We start from the raw sequence: 23,519 nt of genomic DNA, 5'->3' as shown, positions 1-23,519 counted from the left end.
CTCAGGGGAACATGATATACATATGAATGCCACCGTTATTTAAATATCAATGCCGCGATCCGCCACTATTGCATATCAACGCAGGTTATTTACATGTAAACACGGGGTCTGCAGGTGAGTCATCTGTACACAGCAAAAGGGGAAGCTGACCTGGGCCCTGTCATTGTTGTGGGGCCCAAAGCAGCTGCCTCATACTTGCCAACTATCCTGGTTTAAATTCCCTTGTCCCTTGAGGTTTCAGTCCTGTACTGTGTCCCAATATCTCAGTGTGAATTGCTGCTACTAATGCTGCCCAACTCTTCCCTATTGTTGTGTACAGATGACCTGCAGATCCTGTGTTTACGTGTAAATTACCGGCATTCATATGTAAATAGCAGTGGCATTCATATGTAAAGGTGGCATTCATCCATCAATAGCGGCCGCCAGCGGCATTGATATGTATATCATGCCCCCCTGAGGTCATATCCACAGTAATCTCTATCAACCCGTCAACAAGCAGAAATCATGTGCTGTAACCTCTAGCAACTAATCAGTGAGCGGTAATGATACACTGTAATCTCTGGCAACCAATTGCAATAGCTGCCTGATCTGATTCAGTAACTCAATGGATTTTGAGTCTAGCTGCTATTTATTGTATGTCTCAGAGCAGGTGGAGAGCGAAACTGCATGGGGGGGCCCCAAGAAAAGTTTTGCATAAGGTCCAATCAATTTTAAAGATGGCCCTGCTCCCGGGCCTCTACCTCCTGAGATGCCATTGACTCCCGCTGCTGTCAATAACACCCCATGAGGTGGGAGAGGTAGGGGTGGGGTTGAGCCATGTCCTCTGTGTCTTATGGACACACGTTGCCAGCTTGAAAGCGGGCACGCGTGAGTGCCTCCCAGCAAGCGGCTTGCTATGGGTGTACTTGGCGAGGGGGAAGGGCCTAGAGTGACGACAGGGGACCCAAGAAGAGGAGAATTGGAGCCGCTTCATGCAAAACTGCACATAGCAGGTAAGTGTAGGACATGTTTGTTTTTTTAAATAACAATTTTTCCTTTACAATCACTTCAAAGTGGTTATAACCCTAAAAAAAAAAGATCCTGCTCCTTTAACCGGTTCCCGACCAGCGCACGACGATGTACGTCGACAGAATGGCACGGGCAGGCATATTGGCGTACAGGTACGTCCAATCTTTAATGCCGCCCTGCCATCGGGAGCGCGGCGGCGGCGCGCTCCCGCGCTGATCGGGACCCCCGTGAGTCCGGTCGCGGGACCCGTGGACTTGATCGCCGCGGGCATCCCCGCGATCGTCTCACGGGACTGCTGAATGGAGGAAATGCCGTGTAAACAGCATTTCTCCATTCTGCCTAGCAACTAGTGACGCTGATCTCTGCTCCATGTGATTGGAGCAGAGATCAGTGTTCACTAAATGAAAGCCCAACCCCCCCACAGTTAGTAACACACCCCTAGGAACACTTAACCCCTACACTGCCACCCACTGGTTAACCCCTTCACTGCCAGTGTCATTTACACAGGAATCACTGCATTTATATAGCAGTGATTACTGTATAAATGACAATGGTCCCAAAAATGTGTCAAAAATGTCCGATGGGTCCCCCACAATGTCGCAGTCACAATAAAAATCGCTAATCGCCGCCATTACTAGTAAAAAAAAAAATAATAAAAAATTATTAATAAAAATGCTATAAAACTATCTCTATTTTGTAAACGCTATAACTTTTGTGCAAACCAATCAATCGCTTATTGCGATTTTTTTTTACCAAAAATATGTAGAAGAATACGTATCGGCCTAAACTGAGGGAAAATTTTTTTTTATATATTTTTGGGGGATATTTATTATAACAAAAAGTAAAAAATAATGCGTTTTTTTCAAAATTGTCGCTCTATTTTTGTTTATAGCGCAAAAAATAAAAACCGCAGGGGTGATCAAATACCACCAAAAGAAAGCTCTATTTGTGGGAAAAAGACGTCAATTTTGTTTGGGAGCCACGTCGCACGACCGCACAATTGTCAGTTAAAGCGACGCAGTGCCGAATCGCAAAAAGTGGTCTGGTCTTTGACCAGCAAAATGGTCCGGTCTGTAAGTGGTTAAAGCAGGATATACAGCATAGCGCTTGTGTGGTATCATTTGTCCCCCTCTATGCTATAAAATACCTGGCTGATCCTGCCTGTTCCTGGGTCCTCCTTAGTTTGCTGTCCATGGTAATCATGGCTGTGCCACTGCTCCCTCAGCCAACAGTCTCTCCCTCTCCCACTCTCCCCCTCCCTGCCTGTCAGCTCAGGAGTCTATATGTGAGGCATCTCCTTCCTGCCCCTCCCCTCCAGCCACTATGGCGGTAAAATCACTAATCCCAAATTCTGGAAGCCCCTGTTATAGAAAGATTTAATGTGCAGTATCTGCGTTTTATAAATTATGCAGCAAATACCTTATTTCAGAGAGCCGCTGTGCACGCCTGTGACCTCCTGTCACTTTCCTCCTCTCCTTCTGACTGATGTCAATAGGGAATCTCAGCCCCTCACACTGTAGTCCTCAGATTGGGGAAGGAGAGCGCTGGGAGATCACATGAGCACACAGCAGGCTCTAAAATAAGGTATCCTGCTGCATAATTAAAAAAAACACAGATACTACACAATATTTCTTTCTGTGACAGAGGGGATTCCAGGTTTTGTGATTAGTGACTTTACAACCACTTTAGGACAACCACAGCTTTTTTTTTTTTTTTTAGAGAGAATGGGTACAGGAACTCCGCCCTTTCCAACCCCTTTTGTCCAGCCCTTCCCATCTGAGTACTTTTCCTTGATTCCACCCCTTACCCACCTCCCCTTACTGTCCTTTTAGAGAATACAGAGTTATTTTGTGGTGATATATTATTTGTATGGAATATGTTAATGATAACCAGAAAAGCATTAAAATATTTTCCCTGCACCCAGTCACAATAGAGCCCCTCTAGCAAAAATAGATCCCCCCCAACAACAATGGACCCCCCGAAACAACCCAACCCCCGCAGGGATAACAAATCCCCCAGCAACAATTGACCCCTGGCAGCAACAACAGATCTTCCCACAGCCAGCATCAGTAGACTCTCCAGAAGCCAGCAACAATAGACCTCTCCCTCAACAGTAGATCTCTCCCAGAGATAACTGATCCCCCCAGCAATATAAGACCCACTCCCAGCAACAACAGATCAATATAATCAATATAAGACCCACTAGAAACAGCAACCCCCCCCCCTGAAAAAATTGACCCCCTCCAGCTAGAATAGATTCCCCAACTGCCAGAATCAATAGACCCTGCAGCACACCCCAGTACCCCTTACCATTAAATGTAGTCAGTGCTGGAGGTGGCGGAACTGCGTTCCCCCGCTCAACATTTAGGCCTCATGCACACAGTACATTTTTGCTCTCTCTCCTAGATGCCTTTCCTCCTGACAGCAGTGTTTTGGCAGAAAAAAATGCTTGAAACTTGTAAATTCATGAAAAATGCGCTTAGGCGTGTTTATGTAGGCAAAGCGCTTGGGAGTTAATTAATTTAATTGGCCAGAGTAATAATTGAATCTGTCCATAAAAATGAATTAATGCTCAAATTCTAAACGCGCCTAACGTTAATGTTCGTTTAGACGCGTTAACGTGTTTACATGCCCAGATTTTTTTTGTCCAAAACGCCGCTGCTCCTGGATGCACTGGCAGTGAGTATTTTTCTGCCTCTAAACTCCTCTAAATGTCTGTGTGCATGGACACATAGGCTAACATGCAGAGGCATTTAGAGGTAAAGAAAAAAAACACCAGATGCCCCTAGGAGCAGCGTCAAAAACATCCAGTGTGCATGAGGTCTTACACTTTACAGTTCAATACTAAAATATTTTTATTTGTTTCTATGAGAAAATAATGGTAAAAATTATATTTGTAGCAAAAATTTGCAAAAATACAACTTTGTTACCATCTTTTTACTAAAGAAATGGGTAAAAAAAAAAAAAAAATGAAAAAAAAGATTAACTCATTGTCAATAAGCAATAACGGATCTTTTTGATTAACCACCTATATTCCCCAAGACACAGAATATTTGACCAACCCTCCTTTATCTTCCACCCCTCCCTCTCCTTTTCTCTTCTCTTTTCAGAACCCTCAGATGATGGATGCTGCAAGTTGTCATGATGAACTGGGAAAGAATCTTCCTGCTTTTGAGAAGAAATTAAACATCTTGCATAGAGATAAAAACAGAAATAGTGGAATACAATAGAGTGTCTGGAGGAGCAGAAAAATACAGATCAGGTAAGAAAAAGGTTATCAGTTCTAAATAATTTGACGTATTTTTGACTTGTGCTGGATTATATATTGAACTTTAACTTATTAAATTCTTGAAATAATTTGAGCCCTACCACATCATTTTTTTTTAATTGCATCTGGCAAAAAAGATGCACATACTGTATTTACCATTCATCATTTAATTAAATATAATGAGCTGCTAAGATTGTCAGTTGATAGCTGCCTTCATAAATCGTAACTATTTAAATCACCCATGCACCAGAACAAGAGAGCCATTCACTTACTTTTCATATAGAGCTTGAGATATTTGTTTTCCCTATGGACCAATATGTCTTAATTGGTAGAGACAATATAACAAATCTATTGAACAGGATGCTTTTAATATATGATTTATAAAAGCATATGGCAGAATAAAGAGTTTTAGAAATCATTGTATATTCAATATGCTATGAGCATTATTCTAAAAACAATAGAACAATAAAGTATAATTAATTATAGCACTAATAGTAGTAGTAGTAGTATTAATATTATTTTAACCAATTTGTTTTCTTTGTATTTTGTTATTATTGAGGTAGATATGTAATAATTTAATATACACATAGGGACATTTTTTTTATTTACAGTATGTGTTTTACAACATTGTATATTAGTTATGTTATCTTTAATTTAGAATACTATAGAAATATTAGAACATATACGGTACATAATTTTAGAATAAATAAAAGTATAAATCTTTTCACTTTCACTCCTAGATGTAATAACAAAAATAATAATAGTATTAACATAAAATTATTCAGGACTTCTATATGGTAAAAACAAAAAAAAAACAGTTCTTCTGCATATATTAGATTTAATAATGGGAATCCATTTATCATTGTTCTAATAACTGTTAAAGTATTGATATTATCATATCCTTGTGTTTGCCTATAGTATTTGTGTTTTAAAAACTAAAATGTATGTGCTACATTTAACCAAGTATATAATGTATTATATCAATTATATTATATATATTATGTATTATATAAACTTATATACATTGTTTTAAACATACATAAATGGAAAATATTGAAATATTGTATTTTGTTTATCATTTAAATTGATATCACTAACATTTTAAGATTTACTAAAATAATACATTTTATTGCACAATATTACCGCAACGATAACAAATGCAATGCAAAATATATGTAATTAAGCTCATATTGCATTAGTTATTTAAGTGTACATTTAAGAAAAAAATATAGAAATATATCTTGTTCATTTGGTTACATATTAAATGAAACATTGTGGGTAATATATAATGTATGTTTCTTAACAATTACTTAAGTAATAAAGTTTGTTTTTCATGCACTTAAATTTACTGTTTAATTACAATCTTGCTGGAGCTAAATAACTTATCACAATAAATAAAACGGGTCTATTCATAAATGTTTTTACTCAAGATTCACATAACTTTCCCATAGGATATACACATTTTCCCAGTTGAATACAATTAGAAAATGTGTGAATCTTGTGTAAAATCTTGTGCTAAAGCAATAAGTAGATAGATTTAATATTTAAACTTAAGATGAAATTGTGATGGTATTATTAATAATAATAATAAGTATTAATAACATCAACAATCAATAATGTATTTTATTATTCTGTATGAGTATGAATTGCAATTTGTTGTCTGCCTTACCATTAAATACAAATGTCACCTCTATTTACTAATATTTATTAATATTGTTAGCAATTATTTTAACTAATATTAATAGAAAAAACAGAAAAACACAAATACTAATAATGTAGTGTGGGATTATTTAGGAGTATTTACTGCATATTGTGATCTGTGTTTCCTGTAAATACAAATGTCACCGCTGTTTGTAATTCATTAAAAGGATACAAGTTTAATTAAAAATCATTATTATTTTTTTTCCCATCAAATTACATGGTATCGAGCACTTGACATTTGCAGTATTCCTGCAGCTTTGCACCTCTTTATTTATTTTTTTACTTTGAATTCTCCTTATAACCCAACATTTTATAAAAAAAAAATATTTCTAGTTGTACACAACTTTGTCACTTTAATTGTGTGTCTACCTTTGGTTAGTATAGTGGGCTATTCCTACCTATTAAATGCAAACTAGCAGCTTAAAAAATATTTTATAATAAATAAATTGAACCATTAATCTTATTTGCATATTCTTCAAGATTACCCATATACATAACATGATTGGAACAGTAAATGGTCATGTGTTCATGGTCACACTGTGACCTCTGCAGACACCCCTTGTTTGACCAATTTCAGGGGAGAGACCATTTGACATATATGGTTTTTCCTGGGGAATTGTTGTTGTTTACCTAGATAAGGCTGGCCCTGGTGTTGTCTCCTTAGTAAATAAGCATTGATTTTTTGCTGAAAATATGCATATAAATTGTTAATATTGTTTGAAAATCAAATCTAAACCTATTTTCTATTAGCTTAAGGGCTAATCCACACAGGAGGGTTTATTCTCGTGCTATTGAGTGCTTTAACTGCTTTTTTATCATTTATCACATTTCTAAAATCTTGACATCAGTGTAAATTATGCCAAAATACAATTAAATGTAATTAATGAATTTAAAGAAATTTAGTCCACAATGTCCTCTGCTTTTCAGGTATTACATTTAAATAAAAAAAACACTTAGAATGAAGACAGAAAACACTCCATCCTCATGCCGAGAACATACATCATTCCTTGGAATTGGTAAGTGGCCCAGATTGGGAGTTCTGATTTGTTGCATACTTATTTGGGCCAGGGACTTAGAGTATGATAAACATAAAATCAGCCTTAACAGCCAGGTAGCTAGCTTTTACATATGGAAGTCAGGAACGGAGGAGGAGTTATAACTTTTCTGAGTTGCATGCCTGTTCCAGGTTAGTGTCTCAGGAAGTATTTAACCCAAAGATAACTAGGAAACTAGTATTTTCAGCCAATTCTGAACTTAAGATAAATTACTATATTTATATCTGAATTTTTAATGTAGCTAATTTATTGCAAGCCATTGTTAACCAAAGGGAGTTTCTAATATTCACAATACAAAACGTTATTTACCCTACTAATAGCAATTCCACATCTAAGCCATTCCTACCTAACCCAAGACTAAAAATAAAAAAGATTCGACTTTTTATTTAAGATATACTTAAATATTGACTTGGGGAGAAATCTAGGCCCTGTGTACGATCTGATCCTTTTATCTATGGGTATTAAACTCAGATATAGCTAATCAATTAAGATTTTGAGTTCATCAATGAGAGTCTACCTAATTTATTTTAGCATGTTTCCTCTAAATAAACTCATAAAGCTGAAAATGGGATGGGACACCATCAATGGATAGCATTTATCAGTATATGATGGGAAATAGATTACAGTTCATCACCATTTCCAGGAACAATGAATTCCAATTAACATGAACGTTTAAAAAGAAACACAAAAACTGTAGCTTGGAAGAGGTTCAGATGGTGCTGAAGCTAGCTTTATTTCCAAACACCAAATATGGAGCCTGCACCACTAGCTTCAGACCTGAAGCCAGGGGTTCAACCTTTTTCTGTACAAGATGAAGATTGACCTTTAGAATATTGTGTCAAGCACAGTTCTGTTTTGAATAAGTTAGAAATCAATATATGCCTTTGAGGTAATTCTGGCCACACACGGGGAGTTTTATTTTAGATCTGACCTGTTAGCTCGACATCTAACAATTATTTGTGAGGGCCTGCCTGATTGGGTATGATTTAATTCCCAACTTCAGCCCAAAAGTTTACTTGTTTTTGGATATAGAAGAAAAGGGGTTAGAGCTATTGCCTTTTATTATCTATTGTATGTTCTATTTTGTAGAATTTGCTTCACTCTTTCATGTAGAATCTCTCCAAAGTGATGGAAATGTCCTTTTAGACAGTGGTCATCAGAACAAGTGTCTTTTTTTAGATGTCCTTTCTATTTCGTACATCCCGTGATACAGAGCATCTTCAAACTCATTCTGGTTATTCTGGTTCAGGTGATTGGACACTGGCAAAAAAGAAAAGAGAGGAAGTCCCCTCCCAGATATAACTCTTCCTCATTAGGTCAAGCTCAATTTCATTTGCTAGTGTCTAATGTGTTATCTGTACTCAACTGCTGCTATTTGGTAGTCAGATTCCCTCTTTGTGTTTTCTGAGGGATCAGTGAAGGGTCACACAGCTTCCATTTCTTGATGGATCTAACTATGTACTGTATTTATCAGGTCTTACAGGGTGAGATTCTACCTTTTCCGATGAACACCCATCCCTACTAGGAGTGTTGGGACTTCCTTGGCTATTCATCATTGGGCTTCAGTAGCTCAGGTTTGCAAAGCTGCCACCTGGGCTTTGGTTCATCCCTTTACTAGGTTTTATGAAGTGGATGTCCCTGCTGCTGAGGATGCTTCTTTCAGTTGGCACGTCTTGTTGGTGGCTGTGTGAGATTGTTACCTTTTTGTGGTTGGTAGTTGGTTTCTGTGTGCCCTCCCCTCATTTCATTTGTTTAGGATGTCCCTATTGTTATGAATTTGACAATGCTCACTGTCATAAAGAGAAAAAAAGGGCTTACAAGTAATCAAAAATCTGACTTTTTCCTCTCTTTCAGTTCTGGTGGCCATAGAACAACCAGAGACAATAAATGTCCCAAATAGGGATACAGACAGCAATAGAACCTGGCTGGAGTTATAATCCTTCTATATGCTATAAAAAAAAAAAAAGAGTGACTTTAGATACACTTTAGTAGTTTCCAGGCAAACATTAACAGTATCAAATTAACATAATCGCTTTCTTAGCTTAAAGTGGTTCTAAAGTCAAACATTTTTTGTATTTTTACCTCAATGCATTCTGTGCATTAAGGATAAAAACCTTTCACTAGGCTCCCCCAGCCACTCCCCCCCCCCCCCCCCTCCAACACACACATCCCCACACACTTACCTGAGTCCTGTGCTGATTCGGGGCTGTGCTTGTCTGGTGCATCTGCTCTCCCCTCTTCCTCTGTTCACTGGAGGCTCTGAGCCAATGGCAGACAATGACTCCTGCTGCTGTGAGTCAAAACCAATGAGGAGAGAAGGGGGGCAAGCCATGGTGTTAGTGTCTATGGACACACACACAGCCTGGTTAAGGAGCGTGCGTGCATGAGTGCCCCCTCAGTAAATGGTTTGCTGATGGGGCATTCAAAGAAGAGGGGGAGAGGACAGAACTGGCGGGGGCCTCAGAAGATAAGGTAAGGGACCCCTCTGTACAATATCTTTGAACAGAGCAGGTAAGTACAAGTTATTTTTTTATTTTATGAAGAAGAGAACCTTTATAATCACTTCATGGGAGTGCATAACCAATCCCTGGTTATCCTGACAGTTACATGCTAAAAGTGTTCTTTCTGGTCCAGGCCAACAATTCTATTTTGTTGCTATTGAAATGTCTGATCTCTCCAGTGTTATTAGCACCTGGAAATTGTGACACTTAACTTCATTAATCAACTCTGGGCCCATCCAGTTGCCCATTGACATGCTCCAAAAATGCTCAGAGATGAGAGGAACATACAGTAAATCTGGTGTGCATGCGCCAGTATTCACGCTAACATCCCTGAGTGCAGAGTAATTTGCCTCTGGTATGAACTTTGAAGACACATTTTATCATAGTGCTTATAACTACAGAGCGAGAAGGCCAATCCCAAGTTGTGCAGATATGCCGAATGGCTTTGCCCAGCCTTCAAGTTCAGGCAGAGCCCTTCGGCACATAAGTGTGCAGTAGGTTTTCCATGCATGAGCAAAGCTGGTTAAGATTTGGGACATCCATATTACCCTGTGTTTGCACATGCACAGATATTTGTGGAAACCAACATTTTTGCAGATGTTCCACAGGGCTCATTTAGGACCTGGAACCCTGCAAGACATCTGCACATGCACAAGGGAGGGGGGATGCAAAGGTGAGAAAAGCTAAAAATATATCTCACAGACTCTATTGATTGTATTGTTATGCTTGGTCTCCCCCCCCCCCTCCCCTCAAAAAACCCTTATATTGCTCTAAGCCCTTGTACACACCGTCGGACATTCCGACAGAAAATGTCCGATCGGACCGTGTTGTCGGATAATCCGACTGTGTGTGGGTTCCTATGGACTGAATATCCGACGAACAAAGTTTTAGAGCTGGGCTATAAAACTTTCCGACAACATGATCCGATCGGACTTTGTCTGATTGTGTGTAGAGAATTCCGATCGGACAAAGTGCCACGCATGCTCAGATCAAATTCCTAGACCAAAGCTATTGGCTACCAGCCTGAACGTAGTCCCATCGTAACAAAATAATATCACGTTACGTACGATCAGATTTTCCGACAACTTTGTCCAACCGTGTGTATGCAACACAAGTTTTGGACAAAATCCGACGGATTTTGTTGTCGGAATGTCCGACCGTGTGTACAAGGGCTTAGATCCTGATAGAGGGTGACTGTGTTAATTCTCCATGGTCCCATTGTAAGTAGGAATAGAACCACTGTATAGATGGAAGAGCTCCCACTCTTCCAGTTCAGTCTTCCTATCTTTCTGATGCAGGCCATATATTGGTCAAACTACTAACAAATTTTCTTTTGAAAATCAGAAAATGTGTGCATTTTGTAATCCGATGGTGTCTCCATTGATTTAGAGATTCTACCAACCAAGCCTTTAATTTCACCTTATGTTGCTACAGTAAATAAACTTCATGGCTGGGAATTTTCCTTTCTTTCCAGGTCACAGCTCATGTGCATTCATTTTTCAATTATATTTCTTGCACGATTTTCCCACCATTGATACGTTCAATGGTGCGTTAATTTTTCCAAAAATTTCCAACATGCCCAATCACTCAAATTAAATGGCTGCATGAAAACCTTCCTTTGCTTCGGCCCACTAATGGTGGGAAATTCAAACTAAAACTTAGTTATGATTTTCGAAAGAAAATGAGTTCAGAATTCAACCCATGTATGGCCATATTTAGTAGAAACTGGAACACAGAAGAGTGAGCAGGAACATCAAACATTCTAAGGTGCACAGAAGTTGGGAATCATGTCAGCAAGATCTCACTCTTGTTGTCAGCCCCAAAATCTGTGCTAAGAATTAACAGCATTGGGCTACTGTTGGCAAAAAACAGTGTGCCATTTTGTTACTTCAGTATTAAAAACGTTGTCTTGGTTGCCATTGAGAATAGTCATAAAAAAATTAAAATGCACTTATTTTTGTTTTACATGTACAAGAGTCACCTCAAGGAGTTAACATTACCAAGGATACAAAGCTGAAACTCCTTGCAGTTGTGTTTGTACAGAAGATTGACTTTATGAAGGTCAAGTTTAGCCATGTGTACATAGGATGGATAGTCTCTCTGCCTCCACATTTCAAATGCTTCATCACTGACTTTGAAGGTATGCCAGAGATGAGCTACTAGATAAAATCAGATTCAAAACTACAAACTCTGATTTCCTGTGGTAAACAGATGTGTTTGAATTTTACACTTAAAAACCGAGAATTGAGTGGTGACATTGAAGGTCACTAAGTTAGAATCATAAAAACTGTAGATATACATTTTCTATGTAGTGCTACCCCTGAAGGAGCCCCTTAGTAATTTGGATGCTCTGTTCGCGCCTCCACTCCAAAAACAACCTCAGCCCCTCTGGCACACCTGGTTAAGTAAAAGTTACTGCATGCACTTATAGGAACACGAGTATGGATACCTTTAACTTGGTTGTGAATTAGCATCGGGCAGTAGACACAAGACCGTTTAGTAGTAAATTGACTCAATGTATTGATATGAGTTAGAGCAGTGGTCATCAACCCTGTCCTCAGGGCCCACTAACAGACCAGGTTTGCAAAATAACAAATACATCACAGGTGATACAATTTGCTGCTCAGTGTTTGCAGTATTCTAGTCTGCATCTCCCCAAGGTAATACATAAAATCTGGCCTGTTAGTGGGCCCTGAGGACAGGGTTGATGACCATTGAGTTAGAGTAAAAGGTGGTTTGAGCATAAATGTGCACACAGAATGTAGGCTCAGACACAGTCTGCTAGACAGTATAATCACTATGCCACGGTTACTAAGAATATATTTCTGTACCACTAGACTGGGATTAACTCCTGAATCAGCAAAGTCAGCAATAAACAGTGCATATAAACATTAAAGGGATTGTAAAGTCTTTTTTTTTTTTTTTTTTAAATAACAAACATGTTATACTTACCTCCACTGTGCAGCTCGTTTTGGCCCCGAACCTGCTCTTCTGGGGTCCCTTGGCGGCTGTCTCTGCTTCCTCCCGCAGGTACTTCTCACATTCATGTGAGCTCCCTCACATGACAAGAAGCACCTGCGGGCGTGCTCCCGTGATACAGCCGGCGGCTATAGCCGCTCGCTGTATCACACGGCCCCGCCCCGGCACGCCGCATCATTGAATGTGATTGGCAGCAGCACGAGCCAATGGCTGCGCTGCTTTCAGTCCATCCATTCCAGCCAATCAGTGGCCAGGCTGAGCGGCGAAGAGAACGTCAGGGGCGAGTGCGTGACTTTCGAGGGGTGAGGTAAGTAAAACGGGGCTGGGGGCGCTGGCACTGTGAGATGTTTTTTCACCTTAATGCATAGAGTGCACTAAGGTGAAAAAACATTTACCTTTACAACCCCTTTAACTGCAAAGTCAGCAATAAACAGTGTATATAAGCATTAGAGTGGTTGTAAACCCACTTTGGGAAAAAAAAACCTGCAAGACAAAGGCATAATGAGCTAGTATGTATAGCTTACAAGCTCATTATGTAATACTCACCTGCAGGGCCTTTTTTCAGCAGGAACATGGGGGAACGCAGTTCCGGCACCTCCAGCACTGAATGTAAGTAATGTATGCAATAGCAAGGGTTGTGGGGTGTGCTGGAGGGTCTATTGATGCTGGCTGCTGGGAGATCTGTTGTGGCTGCTTGGGGGGATCTAATGTTGCTGGGGTGGATCTTTCGTTGCTGGATGTGGTGTTGTGATCCATTGTTGCTGTGTGGAGGGTCTATGGTCATATGTGGGATCTATTGTTGCTGGGGTGGGGTCTTTTGTTTGTAGGATCTATTGTTGCTGGGGGTCTATTGTTGCTGGCTGGAGGCTGAAAATCTATTTGACTGCTTTTCTTGTAATCATTAACATATTCCATACAAATTATTTAGCACCACAAAATATTTGGTTCTGTATTTTCTAAAAGGGCCGGTACTGGGAGTGGGGTAGGGAGTGGAACCAAGGAACGGTGCTTAGAGTTGGGTAAGGGGTGGAGACAAGGGATGATACTCAGAGGTAGGTAGGGGGCGGAGACAAGGGGTGACTCACAAGGGAGGGAATTCCTGCACCTATTCTCAGATAAAAAAAGCCCTGCTCATCTGAGATCAAAGCCCTCGCTGCGGGGGTTACTTCCGGGTATCGCGGCTCCGGCGCTGTGATTGGCCGGAGCTGTAATGTCAGTCCCGCGCATGCAAGCGATAAAGGCACACTCACTAAAGTTGAGTTTGTCAGCGCGCATGTGCCGATGACATCAGCAAATGCAAATACAGGGGCTATCTCCTAAACCGTGCAAGTTTAGGAGATATCCCGGGTAGCTACAGGTAAGCCATATTATAGGCTTACCTGTAGCAAAAAGTGGTCTGTAAGGGTTTACAACCACTTTAACTGCAATATGAAGAGAAATACTATAACTAGTCTAGAATGCACTCTAGGAGGATGGCTAGGATAAGGTGAAAAGTCCCCTAAGAAGTACCTCTTAGCATATGCAATAAGCAAAGCAAGGTCTCTGTGAAGGGACAGTCTTTAGTCCTCTTCAGCCAGCTAGCATTGGGGTCCAATTGTACCATTGGTGTACATGAGAGAAGTCCCATTTAAGCCTGCAGGTAGCAATAAGGCTACAAGATGGCAGTATGGTTAGTTCCTAAAGGGCTCAGTCTCTCTATTAGCAGATAGTAAATCTCCACAGCAGCAGCTCATCAGTCCCAGCGATATTGCAGCTCACTATCCAGGCACACAGTCATAAGTTCACTATCTGCTCTGGACCCAGGTGACTCTGGCTGGACTCAGCAATCTGGATCCTGCCCAGGCTACTGATATGCAGCAGTCATAATGCCCACTGGACAACAATGTGCACTCTCCAGTCTCCCTCATGGCAAAATGGAAGCTGTGTCTTGTCCAGCTTGAAAAAAATGCAGCCCTTTCCCCGCCTAGCAATCTCCCTCTGGGAAATGCAGTTCAAAAGCTCTTTATTACAATAGACTCTCCCTCCTCTGGACTACAGTACCTACAGTGCAGTGCTTTCTGACTTAATCTATTAGTACTTTTCCTGCTCAGCAGCTCCCTCCTCTCACTGATATAGCTGTTAACCACTTCAGCACTGCACAACAGGAGCTGCAAAGAGCAGCTGCAGCCAGTGTTTTACTCTCCATTCTTAGCCAAACACCTAGCTACATTCAAATGTGGTTACAAGTCCATTTAACACATAAAAAGTTCATGTTCACAGTAACTACCCCATAGAGAGCATGCAGTTATGGGGTTATGGGGTCTAGCAAGTCAAGTGGGGTCTAGCAGATCAAGTGAAGAAGTATTGCCTGGCTGTATATTGATTTATCTGGGCAGCATTTGGTAAAGTAGCTGGTAAAAGATTTTACTGGACTTGTCATTAATGTTGAACATGTTTTGCTTCTTGTGCATCAACTTCTTTAATTCTATTTAGTGTCAGAGATACTCAGTGCATTTATAGCCATAAGGGTATCTTAGTCAACTTAATCCAATCACCCTAAAATGTGTCAAGACAGATGCTGATTGTCCAGAACATAATGAGAGGTATACAAGTTTGAAGCCATCCTTTTCTAACACGATGTGAGGTATAAACGTTTGTGAAGCCACCCTCTTTTAATTAGATAACGCAATACCAAGAAGTCTGGGACAGGTGTTCATCATTCCGGTTACATGACTAATGGTGTGAAAGGTCAAATAACTTGGGTGGCGATCTCTCTTGACACATTCACATGTTTGATTACATGTTGATTACAGTAACTGAGCAGGTAGCTATGTGATATGTTCCTGACTTTCTTTAAAGCTGGGTTCACACTGCTGTGTGGTGCAGCCAACAGCAGGGGTCCGGTGCGTCCCTGGTCTCCGTTTTAGGGATGAATCAGGTCCGAATTTTTGTCTGGATTCGGACCTGAAAGGGACCAGAGCTGTGTGAACCGGCTCCATTGAGAGCCGTTCACAGTCTCCTGACATGCGAATTGGATGCGGGGAAATCCGCATCCAATTTGCATTCATTTGAATCCAGTCTAAAACCTAACATGAAGCCACGAGTACGATTTTCACCCACGAGTATGTCCCTGCTTCTTCCACAAGACTAATCCAAAGACTGATGGGCAGCACTCCAGAATGGTCACTGCTTTCAAATGCATGCATGTAATCTTGCAAAAAAGAATGCATTTTACCTAAAAAGTGCTTTATCCTAGATTAAACATGATGCCCACTGAGATTTTTGTGTATAGAGCCACATTATGGCTAAAAAATGTGAATGGCGCAATTGAAAACTGCAGCATAATCTGTCCTGATGTGCAGAGATGTTAAAGAATCTCCAAAGTTATTTTTTATGTATTTTATTTTTTTAATAAAGAAGGAAATGGCTATAAAAAAATTTTTTTTTCACAATCTGAGTTCTGTTTGAGAGATTTTGCTCTTCATCCTTACTTTTTAGCTCTGTTACCCTTACTGTGATACCAGGTGAGTAGTGCAACCACGTGACCCGGATTGCCCAGGAGTCTCGCATTTTGCAGGTCTGTCCTGTGTCACGGCACCTTCATTCTGGAACAATACAGTGTCCCAGGATGAAACTGACACAGCCACCCTGCACAGTGCATTCCGTGCCCTGATTGGGTAAAGCTTTGCCCAATCAGGGTGAAGTAAAAGCTGGTTGTTAAGGAGAGGGGACAGCTGACAGCTGAATAATAAAAGAAAAAATTGCAGACCCTTTGGGTCTGGTGTGAATTTTAAGGGGAACCTTATGCCAAAATTTAAAAAAGTGGCATAGGGCCCCCCTAAAATTCATACCACACCCTTATCCAAGCATGCAGCCTGGCAGGTCTGAAGGGGGGGGCTTCCATATTCCGATAAGCCCCCACCTGCAGACCCCCTCAACCACTGGCCCCCAAAGCACCACTCCCCCATGTTGAGGGCATGTGGCTTGGTATGATTCAGGGGGTGCTGGATCGCCCCCCCCCGCTTTCCTGATTTGCCAGGCTGCATACTCAGATAAGGGCCTGCTATGGATTTTGGGAGGGACCCCACACCTTTTTCTTTTTTTTTTTTTTTTTTTTTCAATAGCCAGGTGCCAATTTAAATGTCAATTGAAATGTGTATTGGGTCGTTTTTTCTTTAGAAATTTCATTTTTGCTGCAGCATGTCTCATGCATGCTACAGATGTGCCACTTTGCAGGCAGACTAAAGGGGACCCCTGTGATGTACAAAGTGCACCGCTGTCACTAAGTGACTTTGTAAACTTTTGTTTATCCAAAAATTGGCAAAAAAAGTATAAAAATATCATCTTTTTCTTGGGAAGCGGGCTTCCCTGAATGGCCATTTTAAAATGTGGTCACCCTACAGGCGATCATTGTTTCAAAACCAAAGCAACAGGTAATGGTTTATATATTTAATAGTAGTAGTAGAAGTATACATGATGTACAGTAGATAGCGCTAACAGTTTGCACAGTGCTTTCTAAAGGGAGACAGAAGAATTACAAAACAATTTAATATCGGAGGGTCCTGCTTGTGAGAGCTTACAAACGAAAATAATGTAATTTATTTCACAAAACGAATCTGCGTTTCAAATTAAAGAGCAGTAGCAGTTGTAAAGTTACACATAGCCCCCTCCATCTCATGAACGCAGTAGCATTTGCACCCTCTATATACCACTTAAAATGCATGCATTGCTTTAAAAAGAAATCTATAATTTTTCAGATCAAAAAGTGAATGAGATGTGTGCCGGCTGCAGCAACCCCATTTCCGACCGCTTCCTTCTGAGAGTAAATGACAGATTATGGCACGAATGCTGTGTAAAGTGTGCAGTGTGTTTACAGATCCTTTCTGGAACCTGCTACTTCCGCAACCGTCAACTTTACTGCAAGGAAGACTATGAAAAGTAAGTGCAGCATTTATATTCTCATTAAGAATTACTACAAAGTGTCTGCACCTACAGAGGTCAATGATGACTTATTTTAAAGCCTATTTACTACTTGTCAGGAATTAATTTGAGTAGCCACAACCTAGCCACTGTTCTACATTAAATGTAGTCCTGCCTTCTTCCTCTTCTTTCCTTCTTCCTCTTGTCTTGTCATATGTTCAGTGGGTTTCCGCCATGATTGGCCATATCATAGAAACTTGGATAAAATAAACACCAAAATACATTTTGGGTGAAAAGAGATTTGTTGCATGACTGGAGATCAGATTTAACCACTTGCCCACTGGGCACTTAAACCCGCTTCCTAACCAGACCAATTTTCAGCTTTCAGCGCACTCATAATTTAAATGAATTACTCAGTCATGAAACACTGTACCCATATAACAATTGTGTCCTTTTTTCACACAAATAGAGCTTTCTTGTGGTGGTATTTAATCACCACTTTTTTTTTTTTTTTTTGGGCTATAAATGGAAAAAGGCCAAAAACTTTGTTTAAAAAAATGCATTTGTCTTTGTTTCTGTTATAAAATTTTGCAAATAAGTAATTTTGCTTCATAAGTTTTGGTCAAAATGTATACTGCTACAGTCTTTGGTAAAAAGAACCAAAATAAGTGCATATTTAGTCATGGTGAACGCTATAGCGTCTACAAGCTATGGTGCCAATAATTGAAAAATGATCACACCTGATGTACAAGCCATGACAGTACAAATACCCCGCAAATTATACCTTTTTAGAAAGCAGACAGTCCAAGGAATGTAGTAAGAGGCATTGTTGTAATTTCTTCCCGCAATTTTTTGCAAAATGAAAACGTTTTTTTATTTATTTTTTACAAAGTTGTCATATTAACAGGTTATTTCTCACACATAGTATATGCATACTTGCAATTGCACCCCAAAATACATTCTGCTACTCCTCCTGAATATCGCAATACAACATGTGTGAGACTTTTACACAGCCTGGCTAAATGCAGAGGCCCAACATGCAGGGAGCACCATCAGGCGTTTTAGGGACATAAATTACACATAATTTCTAGACTACCTCTTATGCCCCGTACACACGATTGGACATTGATCGGACAATCCGACAACAAAATCCATGGATTTTTTTCGACGGATGTTGGCTCAAACTTGTCTTGCATACAAACGGTCACACAAAGTTGGTCGGGAATTGCGAATGTCAAGAAAGCGGTGACGTACAACACGTACGATGAGCCGAGAAAAATAGCCAGTGCGGCTCTTCTGCTTGATTCCAAGCATGTGTGTGCGTCGGAAATGTGTACATACGATCGGAATTTCCGACAACGGATTTTGTTGGGAAAATTTGGAATCCACATTTCAAATTTTGTGTGATGGAAATTCCAATGTAAAATGCCCAATGGAGCCTACACACGGTCGGAATTTCTGACAAAAAGCTCCCATCGAACATTTTTCATCGGAAAATCTGACCGTGTGTACAGGGCATTACACTTTCAAAGGTTCTGGAGCACCAGGACAATGGAAACGTCCCAAAAATGTCCCCATTTCGGAAAGTAAACCCCCCAACGTATATTCTATGAGGCATAATGAGTCTTTTGAACGTGTCATTTTTTTCCACAAGTTTTTGGAAAATGTGGAAAGAAAATGAAGACTCATTTTTTTTTACACAAGTTGTCCATTTATAAGATATTTTTAACACATAGCATGTATAAAGCAAAAATTACACCACAAAATATATTTTGCTAGTCCTCCTGAGTATGACAATACCACACGTGGGAGACTTTTACACAGCCTGGCCACATACAGAGGCCCAACATGCAGGGAGCACCATCAGGCATTCTAGGGACATACATTTTAAATCTAATTTGACTACCTTTTACACTTTTGTGAGGCACTGACGGGCACTGTCGGCATGGATGTGGTACAGATGAGCACTGATATGAGCATGAATGAGGATGGATGAGCCAGGGATGGAGCTTGGGTGAGCATGAATGAGGATGGATGAGCCAGGGATGGAGCATGGATGAGCATGAATGTGGATGGATGAGCCAGGGATGGAGTATGGATGAGCATGGATTAGGATGGATGAACTATGGATGGATTGTGAATGTGTGTGGATGACCAAGGGATGGAGCATGGATGAGCATGAATATGGATAGATGAGCCAGGGATGGGCACAGATCAGCACTGTGGGCTCTTGAGATCCAGCCCACAGTGCTGCTGTACCAGCTCCCTCCTCTCCTCACATGCTGTACCGATCGGTGTGAGAAGAGGGGAGGAGCAGAACCGGACATGGTCACGGTCATTGGATGAAGTAATCACATGGTAAAGGGCCGCTGTTATTGGCCCTTTACCCGGATCCATGATACGCCGGGTCTGGGAGACTCGATGGTCACAGACATTACCAGGTGCTCGCCCGTCATATGACGGCCTCCCAGAATAATTCAAACGCTCTGTAGCCATCATTAAGTCTATAGCCCTCCTCTGGGGGGGGGTTTTGAGAAATGACACCCCCCCCCCCCCAAACAGGATATTGCACTAAACCTGTAGGTAAATAAGAAAACCAGAACCTTCGCTAAATGGAAGAGTGGGTTTCATAAGAAAGTTTGGCCACGTGACTCATCCATCCAGGGCAGTGTCTCTGTGAACAGAGGGATTCCCTTTCTGGAAATAATCAGTGGTGATGGACGAACTTCCGACGGAACGTTTCACAAACTCGAACGGCAAACGCGGCCAAAAGTTTGTGAACCGCAAGGTTCGTGGCGGACCCCATTGACTTTAATGGCAGGCGAACCTTAAAAACCTCCAGGTCATATTTTCAGCCACAAAATACTTACTAGCTGTGCACACATAGTCCCACAACATGGACACTGACATAACAAAAGTATTAAGTGAATCTGGGATCGACAATGTCAAGCATTCTTTTTTTATCTATGAAATTTTGACAATTCAGGAGCGCATGAAGGCCATGGAGGAGAGGCAAGGCCAGGCTATGAAAGGGGTGCAGGAGATGATCAGTGCCACAGTCAGGGCAGCGCAGTCCTGTGCCAGTGTCCCAGTGTGCCAACCTGTGCTTGAACCCCTCCCTCTGCACGGCCCTTACCCCCACCTATGCAGGGCTCCACTGCGGTGGTCCGGAGGTGCCAGTCCAGTGCTGATCCTCAGCCATGGTGCTGGCACTGCCTGCTGATTGGCTTCTCCACTGCTATCGCCTTCACTGTCTGAAACCAGCACCGCGATAGTGACTAAGCACTGACACCAGCACCGCGATAGAGACTAAGCACTGACACCAGCACCGCGATAGAGAGCACTGACACCAGCACCGTGATAGTTTCATAGTTTCATAGTTTCATAGTTAGTAAGGTTGAATAAAGACACCAGTCCATCCAGTTCAACCTGAGTGAGTGTCTACAATAGACCCTATCCCTGTACATTGCACACTCACATTGGTCCCTACCCTCAAGGCACGCACAATCCAAGGTCCCCATTCATATACTAGGGCCAATTTTGGACAGAAGCCAATTAACCTACATGCATGTCTTTGGATTGTGGGAGGAAACCGGAGGAAACCCACGCAGGCACAGGGAGAACATGCAAACTCCAGGCAGGTAGTGTCGTGGTTGGGATTTGAACCAGTGACCCTTCTTACTGCTAGGTGAGAGTGCTAACCACTACACCACTGTGCCGCCCGTGATAGAGAGCACTGACACCAGCACCGTGATAGAGAGCACTGACACCAGCACCGTGATAGAGAGCACTGACACCAGCACCGTGATAGAGACTGAGCGCGGACACCAGCACCGTGATAGAGACTGAGCGCGGACACCAGCACCGCGATGGAGAGCGCGGACACCAGCACCGCGATGGAGAGCGCGGACACCAGCACCGCGATGGAGAGCGCGGACACCAGCACCGCGATGGAGAGCGCGGACACCAGCACCGCGATGGAGAGCACGGACACCAAACCAGCACCGAGATAGAGAGCACTGACACCAGCACTGATACCAGAAACTTGCTGCGGGACCCAAAAATATGACACCGCTCAACCTCTTCAAACAGGAGGGTACGGGCATATAGTACGGTGTGCTTTTTTTGTACAAGGAAGACAGCTGCAGAATCGGTCAGCAGTGCACTCAGCAGCACAGCAATCAGCAGAAGTGCACCAGAATATACTTTGTATATTTGAAAGAAAGTATATTCTAAGTGTATTACAACCCAATATACTGTACACCTATACCAGTCCTTAAAAGGACCTTTGTGGACCTAGTAGCTAGTGATTTGCAGACTGTCCCTGCTCCAAACACCAAACTGTCTCTCAGTCCCTACACTGATAAGACAGCTGCAGAATCGGTCAGCACTCAGCAGCACAGCAGTCAGCAGTGCACCATAATATACTTTCTATATTTGAAAGAAAGGTACAACCCTATATACTGTACACCTATACCAGTCCTTAAAAGGACCTTTGTGGACCTACTAGTAATAGCTAGTGATTAAACTAACTGTCCCTGCTCCACACAGCGTCCTTTCCCTACACTGACAAAAGACAGCTGCAGAATCGGTCAGCAGCACACTCAGAAGCACAGCAGTCAGCAGCAGTGCACCAGAATATACTTTGTATATTTGAAAAAAAGTATATTCTAAGTGTCCTGTACCTCATGATGGATGTGTCATTATGGGTCAAAGTTCTTCACAATGTAAACGCATATGTCCGCCACGCGAACAGCGCCAGAAGTCCGCTGGTTTGGCGAATCGTGAACGAGCAAAATTCACCGTGAACCGACCGCCGGGCGAACCGCAAGGCCATCCCTAATAATCAGTAATCTAAACAAAGTAATCAGGAGCAGAAGAATTACTGCAACTAGCATATAACATTAACCATAAGTTAGTGTACATTAGAATAGATATAACACAAGCTTTGAATAGGAAGAGATTATTTATAGTACATACAAACAGGCATTATCAGGAAATGGTCCTGGTGGAATTGTGCACATATACCAGGGTATATATAGTTATTAATAAAGATACCGCTAGATGAATGTTGCAATAAAGTCCAGTTGCAGGGACCCCTGAGCATTATGTGGCATCTATCTTTGTCGGAGACCTGAAGACCAGATCTAAGGGTCATGGGGAGATCCTCTAACTGTTGCCCAACCTGTCTGGAACTGCAAGAACTGTGGTGTGGCACTGGGACTCGGACTCAGCCTATCTACTCTGCATTTTAGTTCCTCACTGCTAGTTTGTCATCTGGAACCGGACCTTTAAGCTAATGATCCTGAAATGGCCACCAAAAAGCTAACCTAGCTCTAGCCTATGCTGATTAAGCCATAAACTAAAACTAGCTATATATAATTCCAGTCCAAAAGGGACATGCTTAACAAGAACAGGAGCTGCATATAAACTACAGGTATGTTGCAATAAACAGGTACATCTACCAATATACTGGAAAGTGACCACTACACATACAGTATTATAGACCTAGTTATATGGCACTCTGCATGTGAAATAATACCAAGGGCAGGGCAGAAATACCTTGTCCGTCACACGGATTTAAATATACACTCAGCAGCTGCAGTTAAAATGTTATATCATAGGAATACTTGCATAATAGTTCCTTCTGGCTTGGGGTTTAGCAGCATAGCTATCCATGGCGGCTGCAGTCACCCCCTATTTATGCGTCCAGCCCCTTTCAGGATTCTGGGCACGTGAATTACAGTGGCGGGGGTGTTTTTTTGAAGTACCTGATTAGAACCATAGGCTCTAAAAGGCTTCAAAATAGGGTGGACTCGGAGCACAGAGCATTGCGCTCGGAGCCCACCCAGATGTGTTAGAAAAGCAAATATTAATTTGCTTTTCTAACACTGAATCAGGAAGCGTGGGTCTGTTACCCATCACCTGATTGACCGAAAGGACACGGGATCCTATTGGATGCCTAGCAGGAGGAAAGAAGAGATGCACGGCGGAAGCATGGAGGGAGGACACAGGAGCCGTCGCCCACTGCTGAATGAGGAAGAAAGATTTCTAACACAATCTGCACTTTTCAAAGAGTGTAGAAAGAGAAGAAAGCAGATATACAAA

At 41.6% G+C, this 23,519-nt stretch overlaps 1 protein-coding gene across 3 annotated transcripts in view; it reads left to right on the top strand.

The window, feature by feature from the left end:
- Positions 1-4,122: 4,122 nt before the first annotated feature.
- LOC143961024 (LIM homeobox transcription factor 1-alpha-like) overlaps positions 4,123-23,519 on the top strand; it is a 114,766-nt gene continuing 95,369 nt past the window's right edge. For all 3 annotated transcript variants that reach the window (XM_077470146.1, XM_077470147.1, XM_077470144.1), the window contains exons 1-3: positions 4,123-4,270; positions 6,905-6,993; positions 17,249-17,429. In XM_077470146.1, coding sequence (XP_077326272.1) covers positions 6,936-6,993; positions 17,249-17,429 — 239 coding nt within the window. In that variant the 5' untranslated portion in view covers positions 4,123-4,270; positions 6,905-6,935. The remainder of the gene's footprint in view (positions 4,271-6,904; positions 6,994-17,248; positions 17,430-23,519) is intronic.

Source organism: Lithobates pipiens, unplaced genomic scaffold, assembly GCF_037356315.1.
Source record: "Lithobates pipiens isolate NorthernLeopardFrog02 unplaced genomic scaffold, aLitPip1_a1.2 Scaffold_8, whole genome shotgun sequence".
In the NCBI taxonomy this organism is placed as follows: Eukaryota; Metazoa; Chordata; class Amphibia; order Anura; family Ranidae; genus Lithobates; species Lithobates pipiens.
This window is presented reverse-complemented; position numbering and strand designations above follow the sequence as displayed.